This window comes from Cyprinodon variegatus, unplaced genomic scaffold (assembly GCF_000732505.1).
Source record: "Cyprinodon variegatus isolate N-32 unplaced genomic scaffold, C_variegatus-1.0 Scaffold936, whole genome shotgun sequence".
Lineage (NCBI taxonomy): Eukaryota > Metazoa > Chordata > Actinopteri > Cyprinodontiformes > Cyprinodontidae > Cyprinodon > Cyprinodon variegatus.
In genome coordinates this window covers 50,812-60,346 of record NW_015151389.1, presented here as the reverse complement: position 1 = coordinate 60,346, position 9,535 = coordinate 50,812, and the positions used below count along the sequence as shown (strand labels likewise).

At 38.4% G+C, this 9,535-nt stretch overlaps 1 protein-coding gene across 1 annotated transcript in view; it reads right to left on the bottom strand.

Moving 5' to 3' along the window:
- Positions 1–297: 297 nt before the first annotated feature.
- The window catches only part of LOC107100098 (sodium- and chloride-dependent GABA transporter 2-like), a 24,628-nt gene continuing 15,390 nt past the window's right edge, over positions 298–9,535 (bottom strand). Inside the window, exons 8-14 of the mRNA XM_015398463.1 lie at positions 6,847–6,971; positions 6,563–6,675; positions 6,331–6,468; positions 2,173–2,275; positions 1,132–1,232; positions 876–1,046; positions 298–763 (exon numbers count right to left, since the gene is read on the bottom strand). Of these exons, the coding sequence (XP_015253949.1) occupies positions 647–763; positions 876–1,046; positions 1,132–1,232; positions 2,173–2,275; positions 6,331–6,468; positions 6,563–6,675; positions 6,847–6,971 (868 nt within the window). The 3' untranslated portion in view covers positions 298–646. The remainder of the gene's footprint in view (positions 764–875; positions 1,047–1,131; positions 1,233–2,172; positions 2,276–6,330; positions 6,469–6,562; positions 6,676–6,846; positions 6,972–9,535) is intronic.

Here is a 9,535-nt window from a genome sequence, read left to right as displayed (position 1 = left end):
AGCTTTTGCCCTCCAAGTCACCCAGCCTTTCCAACATTCTCTGTTGTTTAAGAGATTGAACACATCCCTTGGAGTCACACTTTAGTCCTTCATTTCAGTGATTCTCTACTGTAAATGTAGGTAACTTGCTCTACTTTAGAAGCACTAAAGTAAAGCAAGTTTAAAAAGAAAGGCAATTTTTGACTAGCTGAACAGCTGTGTATCTATCTATCTATCTATCTATCTATCTATCTATCTATCTATCTATCTATCTATCTATCTATCTATCTATCTATCTATCATCTATCTGTACTCAACTTTAAGAAATAAAACAAATCTAAGCTTTTTCTTCTCCTCTTCCAGTATACATGTTCATATACTATAATTCTATTTCGTTTGGAATATGTATATGACCAAGAGATCAAGCAAAAATCTCTGGTCTAGCATTCTGGCTATAAAACGTGTCTATTTTACAATTCCTCACAATCATATTCCAGGCAATGTGGGACTGGATTTCAATCTTAGTAGCTTGCTAAAAAACCTCTACTTATACATATGAATATAAAGAGAAAATATATATATAAGAGACCCACACCATTCAATTAGAAAAGTGTAGCTAATTTTATCTCATGAGATTATATGTTGTTTTTAAGGAAAAGATACAATTTCAAAGCATAGGCTCATTTTGTTCTTTGTTCTGAACATGCTTTGGTGTTTTGGTACGTGCCATTTTATTATTCATGCCTGGAAGGTCATCTGCAGGCAGGGAGGCCATCTTGAGTCGCTAAGAAAAGAATAAATAATGTAAGAAACATAGCTTGGCTTCCGCTGGCAGAATAAAAATGACTGACTTCAATAGCGTCCTTAATTTCATGCATGCTCTCTTTTTTACTGACCTGCCAGAGAGAGCCTTTTTTTTGGGCCAATTTGAAGATCATGTTAAGCGGAATCATAGACAATGATGACATAGCCAGAAACCAGCCAATCCAGTAAGTCCACCAAGGATACACATATGTGTTGTTGAACCTCATTGGAGTGTATCTCACGAGTAAAAATACAAGAGTGGCCTTAAAAGATAGAGTAAGCAAAAATAAATATTTTGAATCAAACTGAAAAGATTATTCATACAACTGAAGTATTTTGGGAACTTACACTGCAGATAAGTGGGGTGATGTAGAGCCAGCAGTACCTAAACAGTGGCAGAGGTTTGTAACCAATCATGTCCTCAATGTTGTCACTGAAGCGTCCAGCACCTAAGACAGATATACAGGTTAATGATATACCTCATTTACTTTTCCACATACAGCATTTATTTCATTAGTGCATTTTATTTTTGTTGACTTTCAGTAATATTTACAATAATTCAATAGATGTTATTTCAATGATGCCATCAAAATAGAACTAATTTCGAAAGATATGAAAGTCAGCTCAGACCTAGTTTCACAATTCAATTGAACATACATTAATTAAAATCTAGCCATAGCCTGTGATTGCAACCCTTGCATTTTTTTTTTTTTTACATCTTTTTGAGTTGTAACCATAGGTTTCACTGTAGTCCAAAGGGATTTTTATGTGTTTTATATGATTTTTATTTTTATGTGCTGAGGTCTGAAACTCCAGGGGTTGAAAATTAGTTCCACTCCGGTCCTGGGTGCAGGTTTTCTTTAGCACAGAAGCAACTCTGCAGAGATTCAACTTTTACCTGCAGAGGAAGCTGATCAAAGTTGCTGGAAAAATCTTTCTTAAGTAAAAAAAAAAAAAAAAAAGATATGTACAGCATGTGCTTTTTTTCCTTCGTCCCAAGAAATATGCGATACCTAGTGTCGGTCTGTCAAATTAAATCCAGATTTTTTTAAAAGGTCTGAAGTTTGAATAGGTAAAGATAAATTTTAGACAAATTCAAAAATTACCTTTGCAGATCACCAAATAAAAGATGGGAATCACATCCACTGATAACACTAAAATCTGTCAATTCATATTTTTAACAGCAAGTGAACAGGCTTAATATTTCAACAGGCCAGAGAGGTTCTGATTTGACAAGTCTTGTGGGCAGTGTGAAAACCGAGCTTAACAAAGACAGAAGGAATCATTCACCATCACTTAAAGGTAAGCAGCATTTTAACATCATTCTTATCGTTTCTTTTTTTAAGGTTACTATTTTACTATAACAAATTAAACCAAAAACTGTCTTACCATATATCCATCCAATTATCACTGACTGGAAGATTGCCATTAGAAGGAGAGTGGGCCCGCTGCAGACATAGTGATCAAAGATCTGCAGAATGTATGCTCCTGCCTAAAATGCAGACAGACCATACATTTATTTTGGTAACATTTGATTACCAGTTTATGATATGCAAGTAAGTAGTTACAGTTGGACCAAACATGATTCATCCCTTGCAGCAAATTAGGTTTATCGACAAGAAATGCACAAATTTTATGTTTGCAATAAGCAAATCACAAAGAATGTTAATAATTCATTGTGTGACATCACAAATTAAAGAAAAAACACCCATTTTAATGGCGTTTTCATAAACATTCTGAATCCTTTCATAGATCCATCTTGTCAAGCATATGCTGCAGATCTTCTATTTCATAGCAAGCAAGGCCACCCCAAATAATCACTGAGCAACTATCATGTTTTACTGAAGGTATGGTGTTTTATTGTAAGCTTCATTTTTTTTCTCCAATAAAACTTCTCATTTAGTGTAGGCACAGTGTATAAATGAATAAAACCATTAATCAGCCCATAGGATCTATTAGAGGCCTCACATGAATTCTTATGAAGACCAAAGATCCCATAGATCTAAGAATGTTTAATTTGTTTATTAAGAATAAGAAAAATATAAAATTTAAACGTGTGATTTTAGTATAGACAAATTAAAGCAATTTGAAATGATTTAAAGTATAAAAATGTATTTAATCGGATGCCGTAGGCCTAATATTTTCTTTGTTTAACTTGGATTGTTTGAAATACAAATGTAATCACTGCAATCAATAAAAATCACTTATTCATGTATACTTTTAAATTAATTATTCGTCTTATTCAACTTAAAAAGTTGTATGGAAACACTATCAATAGTGGGGATGTTCTTTACGGAAAGTGGGGTCCAAATTATTTTTTGCTTGAGACCCCCTTACAAAATTGGACAGGTGCTACAGTAGTAGCCATTCAAAATTTCCCCACTTTCTTTGATGCGCCTTTTGCTGGTCCTTGGCTGATCCCCTACAGTTCCTTTTTAAAAATCACATTTCATTGTCATGATCTGGTCTGATTCCTCCACCTTAATTGTTTATTTGATTCACCTGCCACTCCCTCCCTGCTGTAATTATCATTTATTTTATTCACCTGTTTCCTTGGCCTTATATTCAGTTCAGCTGAGCATTTGGGGCCTGATCGTTGTTTGCTTTCTGTTTGTTCCCTATTTGATTCCTGTTAGTGTCCTGTCGGTCAGTTGTTAGTTTTAGGTTTATTTCCAAGGTTCATGATCAAGTGAGGAGTTTATTTTTGAGCCCATGTCTTCAGGCTAGTTTAATTCCTATACAGTGAGGAGAGTGTTTCAGCATTTCCTGAGTGCTTCTGTTTTCCTGATTCTGTTCCCTCTCACCCACTGGCCCTGTCTGGTCTGCTCGCGTGAACCTCTGTTAGACTCCTGCTGGATTTTACCTCCCAAGTGCGTTTCTGTCTGAGCTGGATGCTTAACGCATGGGCTCTGAACCTGCCTTCACGCTCTGATGGATTCTTAAAACCTCGATCTGTCCATTCCTGAGTGGATCGGAACCCCTGACCAGGCTGTGGACTCCTGGATTCCAGAACTACTCCGTTCTCATCTGAATCCCTGTCCTGGATCGGAGTTCAGCCTGATCTCTGGGGTTGCTGCATTGGGGGTGCTCTGGAGGGCTCAGGGCCTCCTCTCGTTGGCAGTGCATTGACTTATCCTGCTTATTATTGAGAGGATGGACTGAACTGTTAAACCAGGCAAGTGACTCACTCTAATAATTATCTTCTGTTCAGATGATCGTGGTCACTTACCTGTGTTTGTCCCTAAACCAGAAAGTCAGGGATTGGGCGGTGCCCTGCCCCCGACCTGCAGTCGCTACAGGTCCGCAGATCCTCGGCAGCCTGCTTTAGTTTTGTTAATGTGTTTGCTTTAATAAACATTTTGAACTGTCCTACTGGCTGTCTCACCTTTAATACTGGGTCCATCTGTCCTTTCTATGGGAATTTTTGTACTAAAATATTCTGTCTGTCTGATTTGTGAACATTAAAGGGGTCATAGAATGATTATATAGGGTATCTGGTTCTGGTCCTTAAGGTCTCTGAATAGGGTGTGTAATGTTGGTTGGGCTAAAAATGGCATATTTGCTGTTCTATGAGCCCTAATGCAAGCCTGGTTAAAAGCCCTTGAATGAAACAACAGGTTTTCTTCCTTTTATGGTATGCTCATGAATATATAGATGAGCTGAGCACTGATTGGTTGGTTTACAACGAGCGAAGCTGCTCAACAAAGACGGATCTTAGCAACAAGCACTCACTCACTGAAACATCAAATTGTTGATATGGTAGGGTGACCAGACATCCACTTTTGCATACCTAATTACCTCATTTCAAAATCGTCAGGGATTTTAGTCGACTACAGTGCAGCAGAACCGAGCCGTGAGCTCCGGCGCTGGTCCGGTGTACGGAGCCAGTGGGGGACCGAGCGACGGACCCGACCCATCACGTAGCTGAGGGCTCGGTTTGATTTCACGGTCCGGTCCAGTCAGCAACTTGGCAGCATTGCTTAGCAAAAGAACCATACTTACAGCTTGCCGTTGTGATGGCCTTACGGTCGGAACAGCCCCTCGTTTCATTAAAAGAAGTCAAGCAAATCCTGCTTTGAACTATCCGAGATTTTGAAAGCCATCTTCAGTCAAATGCTTAGAGCAATGAACAGCTGTGCATCAAACTTTGCGGGGATCTTCTGATAGACAAAAAATAATCCATGCATGTTGAGTCTTCGGATCTTTGGTAAGACTGTGAAAAGTTTCCCCTTTCTCTGTGCAGCCTAGAACACTGCATTTCAACCCCTGGTTCTGGCTCATTTTCAATAAAGAAACTGCCTGCTTTGTAATTCTTGAAGAAGTAAACCCAACTTTAGGCTAAACGGCTAAACTGGTGTGTTGCATCTACCTCTATTCATACTCTTGGGCCACTGAACTGATATGTATGTCAATATCGGGACGTCAGACAAGTACAGTTTGAATTCGCCCGTTTTATGGCGGAAATTAGAATTGTGAGATTTGCAGAGAAAGGAGGTGTCGATGGGGTTTGAACTTCTCTGTACGTCCATTTCACCCACTGAACTATTGTTATTCATCTATGAAAATGTAAACTGCATTTTATGACCCCTTTAAGATCTAAAGAGAAGTGTTATCTCCTTTCAGACCCTGTAATTCAGTGAAAGGGATGAGTCAGAGTAAAGAAATATCCCTGTCCATAAGAAGGCCAGTGGCTGGAAGTTGGGGATTTTGCTGGGAGTTGCAGGGAAGTGGGCTGTCATTCGGCTGGATCTTTGAATGGGAAGGGCCATTTTGAATGGCTGCTACTGTATATCTTTTGTTTTGTAATATTCCTCCATCTTTCTGCTTAGTCCGGCAGACATGGCCACTGTTTCTCCCACTCTGTAGAATCTGTCAGTTCCATCTCTAATGTTATGCTCTCTCTGCTTTTTGTCATAGTAGCTTTGCCTCGTCTGTTCCTGTTTGGCTGTAACATTATCCTGGAGGGAAATATCAGCTGTGCTGCTGCAATCAACACTTTTGTTTGAAGATGTTTGAGATTGGCTTGTTTTTCAGTGTAGTCCTGTTTCTCTGACTGTTACTGGTCTGATGTGCTCTCTTCATCCTCTGACATGGGAGCTGGCTCAGAGCTTGTCTGCCTGGCTGTGTGTTTGCTGGACAGAGCCGCCTTTTACAATTGCCATTTGTATCTTTCCTTCTGTCTCCTGGAACCCCAGTTGGCTTCGGCAGATGGCCGCTCACACTGAGCCTGGTTCTGCTGGAGGTTTCTCCCTGTTAAAATTGAGTTTTTCCTCTCCACTGTTGCAACAAGCATGCTTAGTGTGAGGGATTGCCTTCGTGTCAATGCAATCAACTGGTTTTCTTTAGAAAACTTTCAATCAATTTGACTTTATGATCGGGTGAACTGTAAAGTGCCTTGAGATGACGTGTTGTGAATTGCCGCCATATTAATGAACTGAATTTAATTTAATAGAATTTTAAACTAGAAATAAACCCTTTAAACTGGACTGATAGTCTCTACTTTTTGTCTTTTATTTATATACTTTATAAATGAGTCCAACAACTCACCTCTGTGACCATAAATAAGCCCAGCAAAGCACTAATAACACAGAGCAGCATCAGAAGAAGCTCTCTGCGGTATCCCCTTCGGAGGTAGGAAGGATAGAGATCTGTCAAAGAGGTTACGTTGCTTTCAAGTCCTGCAAACTGAAAGCAACATTGTTGGAGGCTGGTAAAGAGACAGCAATGTCAACTTTCGAACAAATTGTAAAGTGATCATGAAATAAAGAATTATGCTTACCTGTCCATCGATTCCCAGTAAAATGATCATGAAGAAGAAACACACAGACCAGAACTGAGGCCAAGGCAGCAGAGTTACGGCTTGTGGGTAGACAATGAAGACGAGTCCAGGACCTGCAAAAAAAAGATCTCTCTTCAAATCCTGTTACATAAAATGCTTGTTATTAGAAATGATAAAAACAGTTTACTCAGAACATTTCCAATGTGCTGCAGTTATAATAACCTCAAAATATGTAACTGCTCTTTATTCGATCAAACTGTAATCAAAGCTGGTCTGAAGCATACCTGACTCAGCAACAGCAGAAATGTCAACTCCCTGCTTTACTGACATGTAGCCCAGAATGGAGAAAATGGCAAATCCCGACATTATGCTGGTCCCACTGTTCAGCAAGCAAAGATAGAAAGAGTCTCTGCAAATCAGACAAAAAACTGTAATTGTACGTGTTCTGTAATCCTGGTATAATTAGTAAATATACTAGAAATATAGACCATTGGGATGACCTATTAAAGTGCAGAAAAATGTTGTCTTGCTCATTTTATCAAAGTAAAACTTCTTAGATAGTTTAGAAAATGTAAAATGTCAGTCATTGAGCAAACAGTGTTCAGCCATCTGTTACACGTCTCTGGTCAATCACATTGGTGTCAGAGTGGCAATTATTGCTTCTTAGTTGTTTTTGTTTTTTTGCATTCCTTTTAAATGAATTACTATATATAAATTTAGGTAAATAAATATTCACAATATGGTAAACAAAGGAATTGTTCAAACACGCAATTTATTGCCTTTAGTGTGAGTTTATTTCCTCTAAATAGTGAATTAAGGTGTGGGCCAACAGCTTTTTGAAGTAATTTTTTTTTCAATCAAGCACAAGGCAAATGTTGATGGATAGATGGACTGATAATGAATTGTTAGGTTTATTCAATGATGATTATAAAGTTAATGTGTGTGCATATGGAACATAGGAGAAATGAGATGCTTCACTCTGTTTACTGCAAACTGTCATGCAACGGTGGTAGAAAATTGCTGATGTTTGTGCAAGGCTAATCACAGTTATCAGGAGACCACACTATTCTGTGATTCAATCAGAGGAGCATTTTGTCCTATGACCTGATCAATTGCCTTGTCAGAAGAACACTCTATTTTGTAACCCACCCCATGTGTTATGATCTGCTAATAAAAAGGCTTTGCAGAGGAAGTCAGTCAGGGAGTAGATGTAGCTGAATGTAGCTCTCTCCTTCTGCAGAAGCTGTTAAAAAATCCCTCTTCTGTGTGGACTAATTTTCTCTTTTATGAACCTACATTTTTTTAACCTAACATTTTGGTGCCGAAACCCGGGAGTCAAGATCCAATTGTCCAGGACCGTGTGGGACCAAGGCCAAGAATCTGTCGACAGCCATCCTCCCTTCGCCCGACGGGGCCAGTTTGGTCCAGCCCTGCCCTGGGCATCCTGGTGATGACTCCACTGAGGACTGGTCTAAACGACAAAGGGTAGGCCTAAAGATTTTGATCAAAAGTTGGTCTGGGACCATTTAAGTTAGAGCTGTAATCACAAGAATATTTGACAAGACCAAGTCTTGTTGACGGATGTGGCATCTGTCTATTCTGTGCGTTAGAGTTTGGGACTCTGTGTTGTTCTCGAGATAGTAAGGTTTGCAGCTGCCGCAGCAGGGATATTTGATGAAACCAGGTTTTGTTGACAGATGTGGCATCTGGGTATCCGGTGCGTGCGAGGGCCTGGAGTTTGAGACTCCAAAGTGTACACGTAATGATAGGTGTCTATTTTGGTTAAAATAAAAAATATATAATAGGCCTTAAAATAGGTGTGACTGTGTGAGAGTATGTGAGAAAACAATTAATATAGTACAGCTCTTGTGGAATGCAGAGGCAAGAATTTCTCACCTGAAAAGGTAGAAGCAGAAATTACCACAACAGTTTTTGGGTACTGTCCTGCTGAATAAACATCCAGTGCGTAGAATACCCTAGATGTTTGCACTGGACTAAATTCTTTAAAATGGGTAAAGGTCAAAATAAATTTAGAGATAATTTAAAGGCTACGATTAGACAAAAAATAAACACTTGAATACATGGTTAAAAACAAAATATGGGTTTGAGGGATGCCTCTATTCCAAAATAACAAAATAGTAAGAACTAAAGAATAAAATAACTAAAGAGAGCCAGGGAGGTAAAAGAATTAAAAAGGATAGGTCCAGGGAAGAGTATAGAGAAGATCATAAGGGGTATGGATAGTTTGTGTCAGATTGATCCAACTAATTTAAAATCCTTGTAGAAGTGGAAGGAAAAGTATGAAATAGATGGTGTGTGGAAGTAGATCAATGGAGAAATGTTATGTGAAACAAGCACTAGTGCAAAAATAGATAAATAAAAAAATAGATAAATAAATAAATAAATAGATAAATAAATACATGAATAAATAAATAAATAACTAAATAAATGAGGTCCAAATGGCGAGGTGTTGATATAATACATGCGCAAAGTAGATACGATGTTATTATTAAAAATTTATAAATAGATCTAATGTTGTTTGTCCGTTTTTAATGTTATGTGTTTCTGTCTTTAAAATTATGTTTGTGGGTCTTTTAAGTTGTTTGTGCATCCAAAAGATAATGAAACACTGTTTAGAGGGAGACAGCTTGAATCTGCGGCCGCGGGGGGATGTCAGATGGAGCGGGGACTGCAGCATTGATCCAGCTGACAGCCTTCCTAATGCGTCTGCAGGGTCTCCAAAACTATTAGGTTCGGAACCAAAAAATTTAAAATAAATAACCCGCCAGAAAATAATTTTAGTAATGCCAGCTACATACAGGGAATAAAAAAAATTTGAGGGGTTAAATTGTAGATGTGTATGGAGCATGGGGGATATTAAATGCATTAAAAGAAAAAACATGACTAGTTCTAGCAATTAAATGACAGGCAGTTAGACTTAAGCCCCGTTTACACTTCCCTTAAAAAACTGAG